The sequence below is a fragment of the Psammomys obesus genome, unplaced genomic scaffold, assembly GCF_907164565.1.
Source record: "Psammomys obesus unplaced genomic scaffold, mPsaObe1.curated_primary_1811, whole genome shotgun sequence".
Classification (NCBI taxonomy): domain Eukaryota; kingdom Metazoa; phylum Chordata; class Mammalia; order Rodentia; family Muridae; genus Psammomys; species Psammomys obesus.
Genome location: NW_026596244.1, coordinates 5,202,754 through 5,222,777, shown reverse-complemented (window position 1 = coordinate 5,222,777; position 20,024 = coordinate 5,202,754). Strand labels below are relative to the sequence as shown.

General features: G+C 36.1%; 1 protein-coding gene and 1 pseudogene across 1 annotated transcript in view; both read right to left on the bottom strand.

Annotated features, from left to right (window-relative positions):
- Fstl5 (follistatin like 5) overlaps positions 1-20,024 on the bottom strand; it is a 687,984-nt gene that overhangs the window by 52,969 nt on the left and 614,991 nt on the right. Inside the window, exons 13-15 of the mRNA XM_055596667.1 lie at positions 18,248-18,397; positions 3,889-3,996; positions 1,574-1,698 (exon numbers count right to left, since the gene is read on the bottom strand). Coding sequence (XP_055452642.1) covers positions 1,574-1,698; positions 3,889-3,996; positions 18,248-18,397 — 383 coding nt within the window. The remainder of the gene's footprint in view (positions 1-1,573; positions 1,699-3,888; positions 3,997-18,247; positions 18,398-20,024) is intronic.
- On the bottom strand, positions 9,129-11,934 carry LOC129668520 (SWI/SNF-related matrix-associated actin-dependent regulator of chromatin subfamily E member 1-like; annotated as a pseudogene).

Sequence of the window (20,024 nt, the reverse complement as noted above, 5' to 3'; positions counted from 1 at the left end):
TGCTTAAACAACAGCTCTTCCTAAGCGAAGTCATAGGAAATATGATACTTTCCTCTCCCCATGAGAAAAATAAATTAGGTATTCATCATTTTAGGAACTAAGAACATTAAATCCTGACTCTGGCCCAGGTGTATTTCAGGTGTATTTCAGATATCATTCATATGAAATGATGCCATCCAGGAGTAATGTCGATTAATGAAATACCAGGTCAGAAGAAGAAAGCTAATATTCATCCAACACATATTATGTGCCAGGCCCTCTCCTCTGCCTGAAAATGTGTAAATATCTCTGAAACAAAACTGTGAAGAAATATTATCTAATTATAAACATGCAGTTTGCAAAATTTCAGTCCCACCACCGTTACACACATGTGAAATTTGGTTGATAAATTATTCCACAAAATCAGTAGAAAAAAACATATTTATTGTCCAGGTGTTTCAAGCACAAAATAAACGTTTGTTGTTTTAATGAAGCATTACATAACTAATAATTTAATTTGTGAAAGAGAAGCCATATTTTTGTTGTTCTTGATCATCATTTTTGTAGTGATGTTGTAAATTTGATGATCACTCCTGTTCATTAAAATTTGGGTCTATGTGGAGATAGGATTATTGTGCTTAATGTATAATATCTGTTAATTTAAGTACTTATAGAGCACAGTTTAGATAGCCTTGCATGTGAACACACAGCCCTAAAGGAATATACATGCTAAAATATAATAAATCATCAACCACAACTTTGAAATTATTTGAACAGTATGTATCAATGAAACAAAATCTTTTCTCTGTTTATAGACAATATTTGAGTGTTTTCCTATCATTGTTAGCTTTACTAACCATCTGCATAGAAATCGTTCAAAGCCTAAAACCGCACAATTCTCTGACAATACATTCACTACATGTAGTAATGCAGAATGGTACATTACACGGATGTGAAAGCTCTTGGCACATACCAGCATTTAAACCACTGCTGTGGGGCCTTGCACAGATACTATGGTGAGCTAACGCTACCTTCACACCTTGTAAATAATTGGAGAGACACAGAAAATGCTCCCTACAAAGCTCAGACTTCAAACATTCCACATGAACTCATTATAGTTCATAGTTGAATTTTATATTAACCTCAACATGAGCCAGACTGGTGTTGGTGGTCTAAAATACACTGAGCAGGCCTCCAAACCTGTGGTTTATTCCTCACAACACACTGAAGAGCACATTCTCTCTATCTGAGAAGTAATTCATTCATCAGAATCTTTTTTTTTCCAGAAAACACAAACATTATATGATCCTAGGGGAAAACCATAAATAGCAATTTGGAAAAGTGTAAGAGTTAAATTGATACAAATAGCAGAACACACTTCATTGGCTTGTGTCAGAAGTTTGTTCATTATACATGAGAAAAGGTTATGGTGGGGAGTTCATCACTAACCCTCATGAATAACACCAAGTAGAAATGAGAAGCTGAAAATTATTTGTGACTATTATTTGCATTTGATTTCTAAATAAACTGTTTATTGATTATATGTGTCTTTTATTAGGATTAGAGAGAAAGCTTTTAAAACTGTAGCACTTACCTCATGTGGGTAATGATAAGTGTTGTGGTGGGAATGAAAAAGTCATCCACTCTGTCAAACTGTTTGCCAACTGGCTGTGTGTGGATGGTGTGGTGTGGCACATTTCCACTGGCCAGGGTTATCACCTAAACAGAATACAGCAAGCTTAGACCCAAGCAGTGCAGAGCATGAGGCTTAATACTGTTCACGTCAAAATACATTTGCATGCACGGACTCTATTTTCCTTCTCAAAGCTGGTGTCTTAGTAGCAAATTGTGATGTGTGCTATGTAGCTAATTTTCCACTGGAAAACTTGCTTCTACAAGGAAATCTTGTAGTATATAACTTTTGCACAAGGTCAACATTACCTTAGAACTTAACATTCCCAGAACACATCTGTTTGTTAAGAGACAGAGGACTGTAAATACACACCTGCAGCTTGGGCATTGTAGAGGCCATTAAAGTAGTAAAACAAACAAACACGGGACAATATAAAACAAATACTAGGGTACAATTTCTTCTATACAGCAAAGGTAGCAATATGGGCATGAAAATGAAAAGAAAACATTTTGCAGCATGATAACTTTTGAAACTCTTGGAATAAATAAAAACGTATTTCAAAAAAATTTGTTCATTTTTAAAGTTCATTTACTCTTGTGTGTTTGTTCATATTCGTCTTAACTTTTGAAACTCTTGGACTTAAAGCACATTTTTAAAACTTTTATTCATATTTAAAGCTTACTCTTTTTCTGAGTGTTTAGGTGAGTGTTTTCATATTCATGTGTGTGAACAATGCCACAAATATGGAAATCAGAGAACAACGTCTAAGAGCTGGTTCTACATAAAACATCATATTTAAAATCTGTTATTTCTCATATTATACTGCATATCAAGTTCTGAAAGTCCTCTTTATGTTTCCTGTACCTTAAGTACCAAGGAGTCAAGGTTAAAACAACTATTTGCTTATACCTTTGTTTATTTAAAAAAAAAAATGAGCATGCAAGGGGCTGGGCAGGTGAGTGAGCAAGTAAAGGGGTTTGCTGCCAGGCCTGATGACCTGTGATACATGGGAAAGCCGACTCTTTATCAGTGTGAAGCTGTGGCATACACGCTCAACATGACTTTTAGAAAAGCAATATCTACATTTTATAAGGCGTCAATGTCACTTTAAACGTATAATTCAACTGAACCTGTAGAGAATCACTAATTAGTATCACAGCTCAGAGGCTTTCTTAATGGTAAAAATTACAGAAAATTAATAGTTTTTCAGAAAATGTGTCAAAACTGTATAGCTTAAAATCTAGCTTAAAAATATAAGATGAAAATCCTCTAGCACTTGAGTAAAATGCTACAATGCAGGGAAACCCTCAGAAACAATAAAAACATTGTTAATGACAACGAATTGGGACTCAAAATATTTGCATCAAAGCTACTTTATTAAAATATGTAAAAAGTTTAATGACTCCAGCTCTGCATCAGCGGCACATTTCAGGTAATACTGTGTCACAGGCAGTGTGAGGAAGCAGTTCATAATGATCTTCAGTTCCCCTTCCTCTCACTCTTAAACTTGTTGCTGAAGATATGACACAGGGTCACAGGCAAAATGGTTATTTCCTGTCTGTTTCTGTAAAGTCATTATGTTAATAACCTCAAATGGGTGCAACTGTCCCAAGCATAGCACTGTATATTCCCTGATTAAGGTGAGTCAGTCTGTGCTCTTATAACCAAACTCTAGGTGCTAGAAGACTATTATAAACCAGCCTTTACCCTGGTGGTCAGTTCCATAACTTGGTGTGTCACTGAGATGAGAGGCAAGCACCTCATATGTGTCCTTATCTGTCTATTAATGGATGGGGGGCTACTGAGATTGTGGCAGAGTTATATCACTAAACCTTCTCTGGCACACGTGCTTTGCTGCAGCTTGTGGTGCTCATGACGGAAGCTGCCAGTATTTTCTGACAGTCCATATGCTCAACAACTGAATCAAAATAATCCTTTATGCTCTATAAATCACCCAGTATCAGGAATTCTGTTACAGCCACAGCATACAAAGTTAGGTAATCTGTAATTTCTTTTCTAATGACATTTAACTGTTTACTATCACTTGTTCTTTTGTCATATAAATGGAACCTTTAATAAATATTATCTGTGATGATCCTAGTCTGAAATAACTACTTGAGTTTGACACATTTTTCCCTTTTCAATGCATAGATAATGCTGACACCACAGTTCACATTAGGAAGACTGTCATAGTTAAATGCTCTTAAACATATTTGAGACACCTAAATGTATATAAAAAAAAATACTGCTTTCTCGGCTGCCCTGCCATCTTCTACCTGTAGAGTTGGTGATGTCTTCTCCATGCTGCCCCAGCTCAGAACCCAAACCTGGTCATGTGACCTGTCGTAGTGTAATTTAACTGGTACAGGATCTGTGCTCACTGCCTGCAATAAAAAAAAAATGAAAAAGTTTTAAACCTTTTGAATTATTGGAAAACTGGACTAGAAATGAAGGAAAAATCCAGAAACTCAGGAATCTCAGGAGATTAAATAGTATTTGGACAGACACCTGATTTTCTAAGGCCTATTAGATTAACCTGAAAATAGCATAATCAACCTCATTTTACTTCAATATTTGCACAAGTTTAAGTAATATTATTGTGCTCAACTGTCTGTGAATTTTGAGTCAAGGAGAGCTGTTTTGAAAAATAAAGGCTTATAAAACATAGTATGCATACTCATGGCAGTGATGAAACAGTTTGGCTGTGTTTATATTTTCAATTTTCACCGCTTCCATTAAGGACCTAACTGAAATGGTGAGCAGGAAACAAAAGCAATGTCTGCATTAAAGGTCTTATGAGGCCTGAGGAGAGACGAGAAGTCCATGATTGCAGGGTTGCAGCTACACAGCTGAAGTAGCCTGGCTCATCTTAGCAAAATTAACACCAATCATGGTTACCTGTGTCTGAACTATAGCCTTGCAACCATCATAAAAAACCATGCTTTCTGACCATAACAATTCATACAACCATTTTTCACATTAGTACCTCTTATTCAGGACAATATGATTCCATGCTCCTAGGCTCTGCCTTCTTGTTTGGCTTAGAGTAAACAATTCTTATTTCTTTTGATCCAAGAACTATGTTACACAACATGATCATTCATGATTTCAAAATGGCAACAGTTTGACCACTGGGTTTAATCTTCTACCTCATTACATGACTAATTTCTTTAATGAGAGGGACAATGTTACCAAACAAAATATGAGTAATATTTTTAAGCTCTTTGTAACATTCTTGGTATAGTCAATATACTATATCTAACAATATTTATAATACTAAGCCTCTACTAAATATTATTATGAGAAAACAAATTGTTGTTAGAAAGTTATTTTGTTTTTCCTATTTTTCTGACTGTTAATATTATAAAACTAACAGCTGTAAGGCAATCTACTATACTTGTTAGTAATGTGTGCTTTCTAAATTTATAAAAGGAAGTAAATTATATTCTGTCTAACTTTATTCAGTAATGACAGTTTCATCCCAAAGCTGTTGAATATTATCAAAATTCCCCAAGATGTAACTTACAGTAATATGTAGTTCTTGTGGGTTGGTCAGAGCTAAATTACATTTGTGACTGGGCATATGGAAGTTGATATTTCAATTTGTATTAAAAATTTAGGTTTACAGATCTAGTTCTTTTAAATTTATGTATAAATATTTCTGTATTGATATTGTTATCCCTTCATGGATATTACAGTTATATTATACCTATATATAGATACATTTTACTGTGGGCCAGCTCAGCAGAAATTTTATGGTATGGGTGTCACTTCTGTAAAACCTTGAGAAATACCCCTGCCCTTTGACAGATACTAAGCTTCCTAGCCTCCCAGGATTGTAACCACCAAGTTGGTCCATGATTTTGGAGAATGACATACTTCATAAACTAAGACTGCAATGGGATGTCCTCCTTCCCCCATGCTTCAGAGCCTTCCTGTTTTGAAGGCTATCTTGAGAGGATGTTACTCCAGGTTCCCAAGGCAATTTTGAGTTGATGAAACACTAAGTTCAAGTAGGAAAAGGCAACCATTTGAGGAGGTAGCAGAAGGAAAAAAAAAAGCTTGATTTTCATTAATGAACTTCAGTTTCTGCACAAACCCATAGAAACTAGTCGGCTTGCCATTATTAAAGTAATTGAGAAGTTTTATTTCATCTGTCTATGGTTATAACAACTGTTTGCATGCAGTCTAAAACAAAATAATCATTAGGTCCATCACACTGTTAAAGAAACAGTTCACTGTAAGCAACAGTAACAACCAGGAAAATCTTTGTGATATTTAGTTTTTTGAATACAGTCCTGATTGGACCTGATAGGCTAGGGTCAGAGAGTAGGGAAGGAGGACCTCCCCTACCAGTGGACTAGGGAAGAGGGATGGGGGGAAGAGGGAGAATGGGACCTGGAGGAGATGAGGGAGGGGGCTACAACTGGGATACAAAGCAAATAAATTGTAAATTATTATTTTATTAAATTTGGGCATAAATAGAGAAAAGAATACAGTAGAACAGAAGATGAAGGTTTGTAAATGACTATTTTTTTTATTAATTACACTTTATTCATTTTGTATCCCCCCATTTAAGATCAAAAAAGGAGTCAATTTTCTGAAATATTTTCAAGTAACAAGCATGTTAATATCTTACAGTTGCAGGTTCTAGAAAGACTTATCATGCAAGTGCAGTACTGTGTTCAGTGCTACATTTTTTGGTCACCTAAACTCAACTCTAGTTTGTCTCGTAAACATTTCTGAAAATAAACTGAAGATGTTATGGTAAAATAAAGATTTTGTTTCATGCACTTATAAAGGCATTGACCAAAGCATTCCTTCTCTAATATTATTTTAAAATTAAAAAAAAAAGTGTTGAAAGCCAAATTTCAGACAAGGTTCAGGTTTGATTTACGTTTTCATATGTGTTAATATCTTTGTTGACCTATAGACAATAACGTTCACACAGGTAAGTGACGTAATGAGTCATCAGTCTTTCTTGAGCCAGTGCAACAAATACAAAACCCTAAATGCACAGTGCACGGCTAACGGGCAAGGGATACAGATTCCGTGAAGATGTTTCACTTTGCATTGGAGAAGCACTGACAATGGCAGTGAGATAGGAAAGAAAGGCTGAGACCTGACATGAGGGAACAGGGAAGCACAGCTTGTTTACCAGTTTGACAAGGAGAGAACCAGCTGGCTAATTAAGTGAACCTAATCTAAACTAATGATGTAGATTCTCAAGAGAGTGTGCTAATGGCTGGAGGAGACTGTTGACGACCCCAATACTCCTGGGGCGTCACACTAAGCCACTTGTGCACTCAGGCAGAACAGATTCTTCTTCCACCCGAAAGAAAATGGTTCAGTTGTTTGCTAGTTATGTATCTATATAGCCAACCCTCATCTGTATGTAGCTCAAGAAAATAATTGAAACTATTTGACATTTAAAACAATAACAAGTTTAGAGATACTTTTAAATTATTGTGACTTTCCACTTTTAGCTTGAGATAAAAAAAAATGATGCTGATGGATTTACTGAAAAAAAATGTACAAATGTTTTCTGATCACTGACAATTTTAGACCAAAGCTGAACATTTTTCTGTATTATTATTATTGTTTTTATTATTATTATTTACAATTTATTTGCTTTCTATACCAATTGTAGCTCCATCCCTCATCTCCTCCCAGCCCCACTCTCCCTCCCTCTTCCTTCCCTATCTTTCTCTCCTAGTCCACTGATAGGGGAAGTCCTTGTCCCCTGTCTTACCCTAGCCTAACAGGTCCCATCAGGACTCACTGGATCCTCTTCCTCTGGTGTCTGGCTAGGTCACCTCAACAGAGAGAAGTGATCAAGGAGCAGGAAACCAAATTCATGTCAGAGACTGTCTTTTCTCCCATTGCTAGGGAACCCACATGAAGGCTGAGCTGTCTAAGGTCTACATCTCCTCAGGGAGGTCTAGGTCTTCTCTATGTATAGTGTTTGGTTGGTGCATCATTCTTGCAGACCTCTGGGTCCAACTTTTTTTTTCTTTGTTGGACAAAGCTGGACATTTTTATATTACAATAAATTAGTCACCTTTCTGAAACTAATATGTTGCAATGCAGCTTAAAGTTGAAAAATCTGTAGTCCTCAAATATGCATAGACCGTGGGACCACAAAGTGAGATAATGCAAAGGAAAAAGACACAAATGTGCTGTCATAGGTTAGTGTATCATTCTGGGGAGGTTGGGCATAGTGTGTACATGTATAGTTCCAGCACTCCTGGGGAGCTCACAGGAGGGTCATGCTCACGAACACCTACAGTGTCAGCACTCCTGGAGGTTCACAAGAGAATCACAAGTTTCTTCCTAGCTTGAGCCATATGTCTAGATCTTGTCACAAGAAAAGCAAGGCCTAGAAATATACATCTGAACCAGAGACACTTACTATAGCAAAGTCCTTTGTGTCAAGTACAGCCCCATAAAAGTTAGTGAGGACATACTCAAATCAAAGAAAAAAATCTTTAAAGGCACATTTAATTAAGAGTACTGGCTTTACTGTTGCTAATTGCAGGAACCATGCATTTGCTTCTGGACTTCACAGTTCCATTTACAAACAGCATAATGAATTCTATAGCAATTTTTGTAGTTCTTAGGAGACAACTAGTTTTTTTTATTACAACTACTATTTTGAAGCAGTATTCTACATAAGGGGCAGAAAAATATGGGGCTACAGGCAGGAAGGATTTGAATTAAATACAGGCATTTGAATACAGGAAAAGGCTAGTGTTGGTTAGGAGCTCACAAGTAGTCAAACCCAGAAAGGATATTTTATAATGTTTTCTTTACACCTTAAAATTCACAATAAGTTTTGTGTGATCTGTCTTTGGATAATGTTTTAAATGGAAACAATATATTTTATTTAGATTTTAATGAGTAATAATATTGTCTTTAAATTTGAGTTACAAGGATTATCACTTCATCAGCCTGATTACTTAAATCTATGAAATCAAACCTTTTTTGTTATTTTTTAATTAGAAAAAATATGACAGGATTTAAGACCTTCAAAGCTACTGAGGGCAGGAATAAAGTCATCAGGATATGCACAGTTTGCGTTTAAGCGTTCACATTCCACCCCTGAAATCCATACACTGCTAAGATAATTTTAAGATAAGTATAAAGATATGTTATTTCACTAAGCAGATAAGAGTTAGGAAACTCGTTATCTGAAGATATGAATGCGCTAAAATTGTATGTGGTGTGCAAACACAGATCTTAAATAGATTCAAAATTACCTAACTTTATTTATTTTTAATAAAGAAATTCATGCATTCTAGTAGCATCTGTAAAATGAGAGGGTGACGTCACATTCTAGCTTAGTGGCAGGGGGTTGCCTAGCAAACTCAAGGCCCAGAGTTCCATCTCTACTACCAAATAAAAAATGGGGTGGGGGATATATTTGGGTTATTTAGAAATAATGGGTCTTAATATAGATCAGAAAGAGTAAAATATACATACTGAAAAGGGTGGGAGCAGGGAAGTTGCTCAGTGGTCAAGAATATAAATCTGTTGTTTCTTCCAGATGTGTCTCATCTGTCTCCTTCTGGAAGAGGCTGTTCTCATTTTTCTTCTCCTCAGCTTTGCTGGCCACTGCCTCCCCTCAGGGGTGGTGTCTCTCTGAATGTGCTCAGTTTGCTCTGCTGCCTCCTTTTCCCTATCCTCCTGCCTTTTGCTGGCCTGTTTCTCCATCTATGCAACTTCAGCTGCAGTTTTCTTCATGTCTACTTCTACCTTTAGACTGCACAACTTTTTAAGTTCATTGTTAAAGGAGTCTGTGCTTTCCAGGAATTTCCTCCTCTTTTCCTAGTGTCACTCCTCTACCTGAAGAAGCTCTGCTTTCAGCTTCCATTGATGAACCTATGGCTCGAGGACCTGCCTTCCAGCTGCTGTGTAGACCAACCGCACACCAGGCACCGCACTCGAGCTGAGGATCTCACTGACGAGGCAGTTGTTTCTCTGGAAATGGACAGTGGCTATATGCTGCCTTGAAAAGCCATCATCATAATCCCCTGCGTTTTCAGCAGGCTGTCTATTCATACAGTGTTCTTTCTCCATGCGAGACTCCCTGTCGACTTTCTTCCTCAAATGCAACTTGTGCACGACTTTAACAGAGAGCCGAAAGAGCGGTGAAGAAGGCACATCTACTCCCGGAGGACAAGGAGTGTGGGCAGGAGGTGCTTGACCGTGTGGCGGTAGAAGGAACGAGTAATAGTAATACCGACTCAGAGAGTAACAGTGCAACAGTTCAGGAGCCACCCACAGCCCATGCCAGAAGAAGGAATAAATGTTGCCTTGTTTTATAGGTAAAACTTTTTAAATGAAAAAAAAAAAAAAAAGGTAAAAAAAATATTTAAATCTGTTACACAAACAAGGAGATTGAAGTCTGGATTTCATAAACTTGTAAAGATGTCGGATGCTTATACTTCCAGTCTTTCAAGGTTAAGACAAAGTATCACTTTTTTAATGAGTGAAGAAAAACTCCATTATATCGTATTCCACCTCTATCCACTGAAGGGCATCGGTGTTGGGGCCTTTCTCACTTTCAGTGCTGTGTTTATATATTGAGTCAGCAGCGATGGCATTGCTATGTCACATAATGTTGCCATTTAAATTTTGACAAAAGGTGGTGCTTCATTCCCAGGTAGCTCTGTTGTGTTCCTCCATACTTACATTGTTGCAAAGGTACAAGTTTTAATACTTTCTTGTCAATAGGTTCTGTTTGATTTGATGATAACTGTGAATTGAAGCTCACTCTAGATTTCATTTTTGTTTTCTAAATACCTCATAATAAAGAGCATCCTTTTCTGTGTTTACTGGCTGCTTATATAAATTCTATAAGGAAATGTATACTCAACCCCTAAGACTTGTTCAGGTCTAGTTGTCTATATTTCCGTTTAGAAATTTTCTGTATGTTTTAGAAATCAATCCCTCTGACATAATCTGATTGGCCTACTCTTTGATCACCTCCCCTGGCGGGGGGGAGACAGACTTACTAGGCCACAGAAGATGACAATGCAGCTACTCCTGATATGATCTGATAGACTAAGATCAGAAGGAAGGAGAGGAGGACCTCCCCTATCAGTGGACTTGGGGAGGGGCATGCATGAAGAAGAGGGAGGGAAGGTGGGACTCGGAGGGGAGGAGGGAGGGGCTTATGGGGAATACAAAGTGAATTAAGTGTAATTAATAAAATAAAATAAAATTATATTTAAAAAATGATATATGAATGTTATGTTTACTTTGTATCATTTGCTGTGAAGTCTTTAAATAACTTCACTCTGTTCAAGTTGTCTGCTATTTTTTGGTTACCAACATCTTTGGTTTCATGTCCAACATGGTATCAGCAAATCTAGTCATCTAGCTTGATGCTCAGTTTCCTGTAGAACTTTATGTTTTACATTTTTATTTAACTTCCATTTTCAGATGTGTGTTGCTTGTGGTGTTGCATAAAGGTACAACCTCATTCTTTCTTGTATACATATCCAATTTAGTAAAAGCTTAAAATATCTTCATTGAAAATTGATGATGCAAAATTTTAAAAATAATTTGAGCAGATATATAGGGATATTTGAACTTGCATTCTATTTCATTAATCTATATGGTACCTTGTGAGTGTTATTCTGGTTTATTTTGCTTTGCATAAAGTTTATAAATAGGAAAATAAAGTCCTTCAGTTTATCAACTGAAGGACTTTATCATCTTTATCAACCTTGATTTAGCTCTTTGGGGTGCCATAAACTTTTAGGATGGTGTTTTCCACTTTTCTTAACTTTTTTGTTCAGATTTTGCCTGCATCCATTGACCACTCTGTTTGTGACTGACATCAGAACAATGAAGTATTCCAAAGTATGGGCATTATATATGGTTTTGTTTGTTTTTTTAATTGCTTTTAGCAATTTGCTCTCACTTTGTTTATATAGATCTTTTTTAACTCTCTAAGTGAGTCAATTAGTTCTATGACAATCAAATTATGTTAAATTTTTGGTTTATTCACTCCTGGACAATTTCAGTAATTTAAGATCTTCCTCTTTTTCTTTCTCCATTGGAGTAAGGTTGCTTGAATGTTGCTTGTCTTTTAGGATACTAAATTTTAGTTTTAATATTTACTTTCAATATTTGACTTTTCTTGTTGTTCACTATTTTGTTTATTCCTGTTTTGTTCCTTAAAGATTTATGATTTAAGTGTTTAGTGTTTATATGTGTGTTCATATATGTTTGTGAGAGCACACACGTGTGTGGTGATACCTCTGTGCGTGCATGTAAAGGATAACACTGGGAGCCTTTCTCAACCTCCCCATTCTTATTCTCTTCATATAGGTTCTGTCACTAAACATGAAGATTGTCTTTTAGCCAGGCTGCCTGGCTAGGGAGCTTGTGGAACATCTCTTTCTCCACACCTCATTCCCCCAACACTGGCCAAGTTCATCTTTTTAATTTTTTTTGTGGATGCTGGATATTCAAATTCAGGTAGTCATGCTTGCACAGCAAGTGTTCTTCCCTGGCTTTTCCACTAATAGTTTTCATACTTCCATCTTACTTAGATACATTCTGATGAGATACTCGTTAACTGACTCATTAGGGAACCCTTGCTTGTTATTTCTCTTACTGCTTCTAAGAGTCACTAAGAATTGCATAAGACATCATGGTGTTCGCCGCTGGAACTTTTCATTGGAGATTAATGAACTCCTTGGTGTTTGTATTGAAAGTCACCCTTGACTCTAAAAATGTTGACCCATTATTGCTCTAAATGTTCTAACATTTCATTTTTTGTGTGTTCATAATATGTATTTTACTTTTATTTTTATTTTTCATTATTGCCATTTTTTACAATTTATTCAATTTGTATCCAGGCTGTGTCCCCCTCCCTTGTCTTCTCAGGGAAGATGCTCAATCCTCATTCAGAAAGACAAACACAATAGACATTGAAAGCAGAAGACAGGGAAAAGGACAGGAGCCTACCACAGAGGTCCTTTGACAGACTCTACTGATCAAGGTATCAAAGCAGAGGCTGAGACTCATAGCCAAACTTTGGGCAGATTTCAAGGAATACTATGAAAGAACGGAGAGATAGAAAGACCCTGAGGGGACAAGAGCTCCAAAAGGAAGCAAACAGCACCATTAAACCTGATCCCTAGGGGCCCTGAAGAGAATGATTCCCCAACCTAGGACAATGCATGGAGAAGAACTAACATTTCATTTTTACCTCTCTTTCTTTTAGAATTTTTACAGGCAATATATCTGTCAGAATCGTGGTATCTCTGGAACACTTCAGGCTGCATTTATGTGTCTTTCATCTGTTTTTTCTCTTTATCACAGTCAGCTATTTTGATTGTCTTAAGTTCAGTTACAGTATTTCCAAAAGTGTTACACTTTTCAATGCTTAACAATAGCTCTTAGACATTTAAAAACTTTTATTTAATGTGTGTATGAGTGTGTGTGTGTGTGTGTTATGTCTCATGTGTGGATGTCAGAGGACAAATTTGTGGAGTATAGTCTGTCCTACCATGTATGTTCTAATTAATCAAACAAGGTTGTCTGTAACGGCCTTAACCCAGCATCCCATCCCACCAGCATTTGTATAATATTTAAATATATTTGTTGTGGTTTTCCATGCACTGTTAAACACTTTTACAATTTAACCTCACACACAAACATTATCCTCTGGAGAGTGAAATTTTAATGTATATGTATACCAATTTCTTTGCTCATTAGCACATGAAATTTGATGGTTGAGCAATTTTTTCTTATTCCTAATATAAGCAATTTTGGTTTCAATTTCACTTAGAGTTACTTTTTGTAGAAAATATATATTACTGCAAAACAAACAAAGAAACCAAACTAGGCTGTGGTTTTAAATTTGTCCCAATGTCTATCCCATTTGTATTTCTAAGTGAGGATTGATCATCTTACACTGGGTCCTCTTTCTTGTTTATCTTCTTTAGGTGTACAGATTTTGGTAGGAAGTAGGAGAAAACAAGTAACAGGACAGGAGCCTACCACAGAGGACCTCTGAAAGACTCTACATAGCAGTGTATCAAAGCAGATGCTGAGACTGATAACCAAGCCTTTGGCAGAGTGCAGGGAATCATATGAAAGAAGGGGGAGTTAGTATGTCCTGGAAAGGACAGGAACGCCACAAGGACCAAATATATCTGGGCATAGGGTCTTTTTATGAGACTGTTTCTAACCAAGGACCATGTATAGATATAACCTAGAACCCCTGCTCAGATGTAGCCTGTGGTAGCTCAGTATCCAAGTGAGCATCCTAGTAAGGAGAACAGGGACTATTTCTGAAATAAACTCAATGGTTGGCTCTTTGACCTCCCGCCACACACACACACCCTGAGGGCGGAGCAATCTTGCTAGGCCACAGAGGAGGACTCTGTAGCCAGTTCTGAAGAAACTTGATAAGCTAGGGTCAGATGGAAGGGGAAGACAACCTCCCCTATCAGTGGACTTGGAAAGGGACAGGGAGGAGATGAGGGAGGGAGGATCGGACTGGGAGGGAATGAGGGAGCAGGCTACAACTGGGATACAACGTTAATAAACTGTGACTAATATTAAAAAATAAAAATTAAAAAAAATTGTTCTAGTGGATCTGAATACTGCTGAGAAATTTTGTTTTCTCCTACTCAGTGTTTCAGGAATGTGGCATCATTTGCCTGTTTCCTGTATCTTTGTAGAAGCCCTTATCTCTCCTCACTTCCTCTCAGCAATGATTTGCCTGCTTCTCCAAGCTTGCCTGGTCTTGATGTTGAATATTGTGCCTGACCAATTATTAATTTATAACAGCTTTTTAAAGAAAATTTCCTTAAAAATTTGGTGTTATTATTGAAACTTATCTAGTATTACTTTAGCATTTATTTCAACCTGATTAAAAATTTTAGGTTATACTTTAGCATTTTCAATTTCAAAATTGATTATAATGCAAAGATTGTTGTGACACTCAAAAATAGTTATATCCAGTTTAAAAATAGTATTATGAGAAAGAATCAATGTCTTTCTGATTTTAAAAGCAGATTCATAATAGTACTAGTTAATTTTTTAATATTTAAATAGAAATAAAACACTAATACAAAAATGCTATTTTGAAATTGTTGTACAGTATGATGTTTCCAATATTTGTCTATTAAAATTAAATATATGAACACAACCTTAAAAACAATGTTGATCTTCAGATTTCACCTCATTGATTGCATGCATGTTTATGTTTAACTGAGTATAGATACTTTTCTATATGCATGATGTTTGTATATATGATTATGTATATAACATTGTATATATATATGTAATTAATTATACCCATGAACACCAAAATAAAGGACACAAATATATAACTAATGATATTTTTCATATAAGTTAAATTTGAATGGGTTCTAATTGTCCAATGTTTGATATTTACATATATATCTATCTATATATATAGATAGATATAGATATATATACTACTGATTTTAAATATTTGGAAAAAATTATTGTCATCACTAACGTAGACTACTGAATATTGAAATAGTGCTTACTAACTTGTAAGGAAATAGAAGACCAGGTGCCTATATGGTTCTGGCTTGGATACTTTCTCTGATCAACCCCATATGTGTGTGTGTGTGTGTGTGTGTGTGTGTGTGTGTGTGTGTGTGTGTGTTTGAAAGTGTGTTCCTTAACATATACTGATCATTTGCTAACACTGAGGACATGTACTATAACACCGTGATTAATGCCTGGACATAGTTTACCTCTAGGTGTATCACAGCCTTTTATTTGAAACTTAGGATCATTCTAGACAATGACTTATGTGAAAAACTTTAGGTCCATGCACATCCCCTGACAATATCTTTGCAAGTATGTGCCTACAGAAGACTGCTGAATGCCTTGATTTCAGATTTAAAGCTTATGATTGATTTCTACATAGATGAATATACAACTATACACGCCACAACTATGAATCATTAAATAGTAAATTTCTTTTTTTTTAATTTTTTTTTAATTTTATTTTTTTCTTATCAGTTACATTTTATTAACTCTGTATCCCAGCCGTGTCCCGATCCAGTCCCTCCCTCCCTCCCTCATCTCCACCCTGCCCCTTGCCAAGTCCACTGATAGGGGGAACCTCCTCCCCATTCATCCAATCCTGTTTTATCAGGTATCTTCAGGACTGGCTGCAAAGCTCTCCTCTGTGGCCTAACAGGACTGCTCCTCCCTTGGGGGGTGGGGAGGCCAAAGAGCCAGTCATTGAGTTCCTGTTAGAAATAGTCCTTGTTCCCCTCACTATGGGAAACCAATTGGTTACTGAACTACCACAGGCTACATCTGAGCAGAGGTTCTAGGTTACATTCATACATGGTCCTTGGTTGCATGTCAGTCTCAGAAAAGACCCTGTGCCCAGATATGTTTGGTCCTTGTGGAGCTCCTATCCTTTCCTCATCAGACTAACTCCCCTTCTTTCTTATGATTCCCTGTACTCTGCCAAAGGTTTGGTCATGAGTCTTTGCTTTGAAAACACTGCTAGTTAGATTTCTTACAGCAAAATAATAGTGCAAACACAATCCAGATGAAAACAAACCTCTACTGCAGTAATAATTACCAGACGTAGGAGCCAGAATCCAATAATGCATGCTATACCTTTCTATGCATATAATGTCCAAAATCTGGCAATTAAATGGTAACAAAAATATATGGAATTATATATTTTGGTAGAATGTATTATGACGGAATAATAAAGATATAATTATTTCAATATCATGTTCATAAGGACATTCGATCTTGACTTACAGTTCTCTGAGTGTTGAACTTGAAGTTGAAAACCCTCTACAGTCAGAATTGTGCCAGAATGTACCTTTCTCTGTTGCACATGATCTTGTTATATCCTAGCATTTCATAGCTACAATAGAGACTTAAAAATAATATGATTTATGTGATAATTGCATAGCGTTTGGCCATTTTATTATTCATTATTTCTATTAATTTTTAATTTGACATCATTGTTTGAAGGCAAAATTCTATGAATAATAAGTGATATTGGCTTTTTCCACTTTTGAATATCTAGTAGAAAATATATATTCAGTAAGTGTCAGTCTCTACTGAAATCTCAAGATCAGCCTGATTAGTCTCAGCTCATACATCTAATTTAAAAATTCTGGAAAAGAGTCCTCGTCATTTATAACCAAAAGTCTCTAATTTATACTGGCCTATCTCAGAGTAAATCAAAGTAAAACCACCATTGTCAAAATTCAACAGCCTCCAAATCATATGCAAATGCACTGTAACATATAGGTTATTTGTTCTCATAATAGGTAAGGAGCCATTAAATTGGATCTCCATAATAAATGTGTAACCCTAGAAACTTTCGAATTTTCTAGTTGAATACCTGTTCATAATTTTATTCAGATTTCACTATTTCTTCTCATATCGGAACCTGAATCATTAGACTCAATGTCATCTGAGAACTTAAAAGTCACCAGAGCCTTATATTAGAACTGATGCCATTCATTTATTTCTAATTAGCACATCTTACAGTAGCAATCGATCCATGACTATCACACGAGCAGATGAATGTTTGGATGGATGGATGGATGGATGGATGGATGGATGGATGGACAGATGGATGAAATAATATGAAGTTGTTAATGGCACAATTACTTATTATTATTATTTACTTCTTGGCATTTTTTGTTCTTTAAGATAGGAATCAAGAAATGTGGGTCAATTTCATAAAAACATTGACTACAAAATGTATTTATACATACAAAGGGTGGTTAGGCATTACTTTCTCTAAGGCACTTTGATAGATAATGTTCTTATGTCATGGTCGGCAGTGAATGCTTTACCTGCATGGTTTTATTTTAGTTTCAATGTAACTCTAAATTGCATATAGTCATCATTCCCACATAAAAGTAATATGCATTTCATAATGCTAGTTTAAGATTACATTTTTTTTGCTGTACTAAGGCCAGTGATCTTAGTGGTCCTGGTCCAAATTGTGGACCCAGATAAATACTCTAGAAATAATAAATCATGTATATATATTTTAATTTTGAATTTAAACAAACTGACACAGACCATAGTCTTGGAAGGAGTAAAAGCTCCAACATGGTTCATACTGGAAGCATTAGGTAACCATATTGTGAATCAGTGTCCGTGGAAAGTTTTAATAAACGCTGGTTTGTGTATCATTGACCTACAGGCCTGTTTTATTACTTATATAATCTAATAATATTTCTTAACATTTGGAGTTTTGTGATAAATATTACTATTGTTTCAGTTTTTATTAAGATACTAACTAGAGATATCTTAATTGGTTTAAAAACAGATTTTTTAGGTAGAATAGAAGAAGAATAAAACAAAACAGGCAATTAGTCAAGTGAATATTGTGAGACTTAAATTCAAATATTACAAAATAAAAGATGTATGGAATTTTTCACCTACTTTAGTAGATGCAAAAAGAAAAAAGAGATAGAGAAAAACTCTTAGAAGATATCAATGTTTTTTGTCATCCAAGTAATGAAACAAATTTATAATGACAATCAAATTTCAGTAGACAACTTAGGAGATACTCTAAGATTAAAGCAAATATCTATTTTATGTTTCATTGTCAAAAGCAGCCATCAGTCATACCTGAACAACTTTTTGGGACTGTACATCAACAATCAAGACTCTATCCAAAGTTGGCTGAGCGACATAAATGAACTTGTCTTTGACATTAACAGCAGAAGCCCACACACATCTCTGCACTTCATCCTCTTCCGCTTTCGGACAGACTTCATCCTGTATTTTAGAAAGCAGAAAAGCAAATTGACATCCTAAAACATAGCATGGTAAGGGCAGTGTCCTGAATAGAATTAATGTTTGGTGATTGAGTACACTCAACAAGAAATGTCAAATGTGCAAAATAAAAAGTAATGTAGAGCAAATTTAAGTTCCTGACTTATGTACAGAAGCCAGTGCAAATGATATTTCTATAACATGGTTCCAGATCTCAATATTAAGTGAGGGAACAGAAAAGAAACAACTGCAATAACTCCTGACAATTAGGGGGAAGGTTATTATTGTACATAAGAGAGAGAAATTATCCAGAGGCATGTAGAAGAGTCCAGAGCATAGAGAGAAGCAGAATCGATATGGCCAACTCTACGGAACAAGAATTGTAGAGATCACGTCAGAGCAAGTCCCTAGCTCTTTGACTGCCTCCCCTAGATGGACGAGCAGCCTTGCCAGGCCACTGAGGACAATACAGCCAGTTCTGATGACACCAGATAAGCTAGGGTCAGATGGAAGGGAAGTAGAACCTCCCCTATCCGTGGACTTGGAGAGGGGCATAGGAAGAGATGAGTGAGGGTGGGGAGGATTGGGAGGAGAGAAAGGAGGGGACTACAGCTGGGATACAAAGTGAATAAACTGTAATAAATATAAAAAATAAAAATTAAGAAAAAAGAATTGTTGAGAATAGCTAGAAAGAAAATAGTAATAGCTAAGGCAAGAGAAAATACCTTGACATTATATAGAGAATGAATACAGGCTATCAGGGACCCTGGAAGCCTGTGAATTACAATAATCTGGATGATGATTACGGGATGAGGCAGGGCTGGAGCCGAGCATGAATTTTGATATGCTGAAAGGCACCACAGGTTTATGCCAATAGAGTAATGGTTTCCTACTGCCAGAGACAAGGGAAATGACTTCTCTTGGCAGGCTGGCACCTGCTTCACAATGTCTGAGGATTGCTAGCTTTTATCTAACTGCCATAAATTTTTCTACAATCCAGCTTTAGTTGAGCCTTGACTCAATTCTGGACCAAGTCAGAAGGCCTGATTTTTGTGGAGGTGTTTGCATACCCTTTGGATCTGATATCAGTTACTGATATAAAAGAAATCAGCTACTGATTTTTTTCTGGTGAAATGCAAACCTTTTCCATTTTTACCACTTATTTACTAACTCAACAGTTTAACAAAAACATAATAAATTTAATTTTCTCCCAAGACCTCCCAGTGTAAACAGTCTTTAACAGAACAAACATAATTCAAAATTATATTCAGTTTCTTTCTCTACTTTTTATTTTTATTGAAAATAGATTTTTTTTCTCATACAATACATCCCAACCAGTTTCTTCTCACTCTGCTTCTCCTAGCTTCCTACAACTCCCCTCTCTCCTAGATCCACTGTCCCTCTGTTTCTTCCTCAGAAAAGAGGAGACCTCAAAGAGATGACAGTGAAACAAAACAAAACAAAATATAATGAGTCAAGGCAAAAGCCTTCATATCAAGGCTGGACAAGGCAAACCAATAGAAGAAATGAGTATCAAGAGCAGGCAAAAAATAAATAAATAAATAAATAAAGAAAGAAAGAAAGAAAGAAAGAAAGAAAGAAAGAAAGAAAGAAAGAAAGAAAGAAAGAA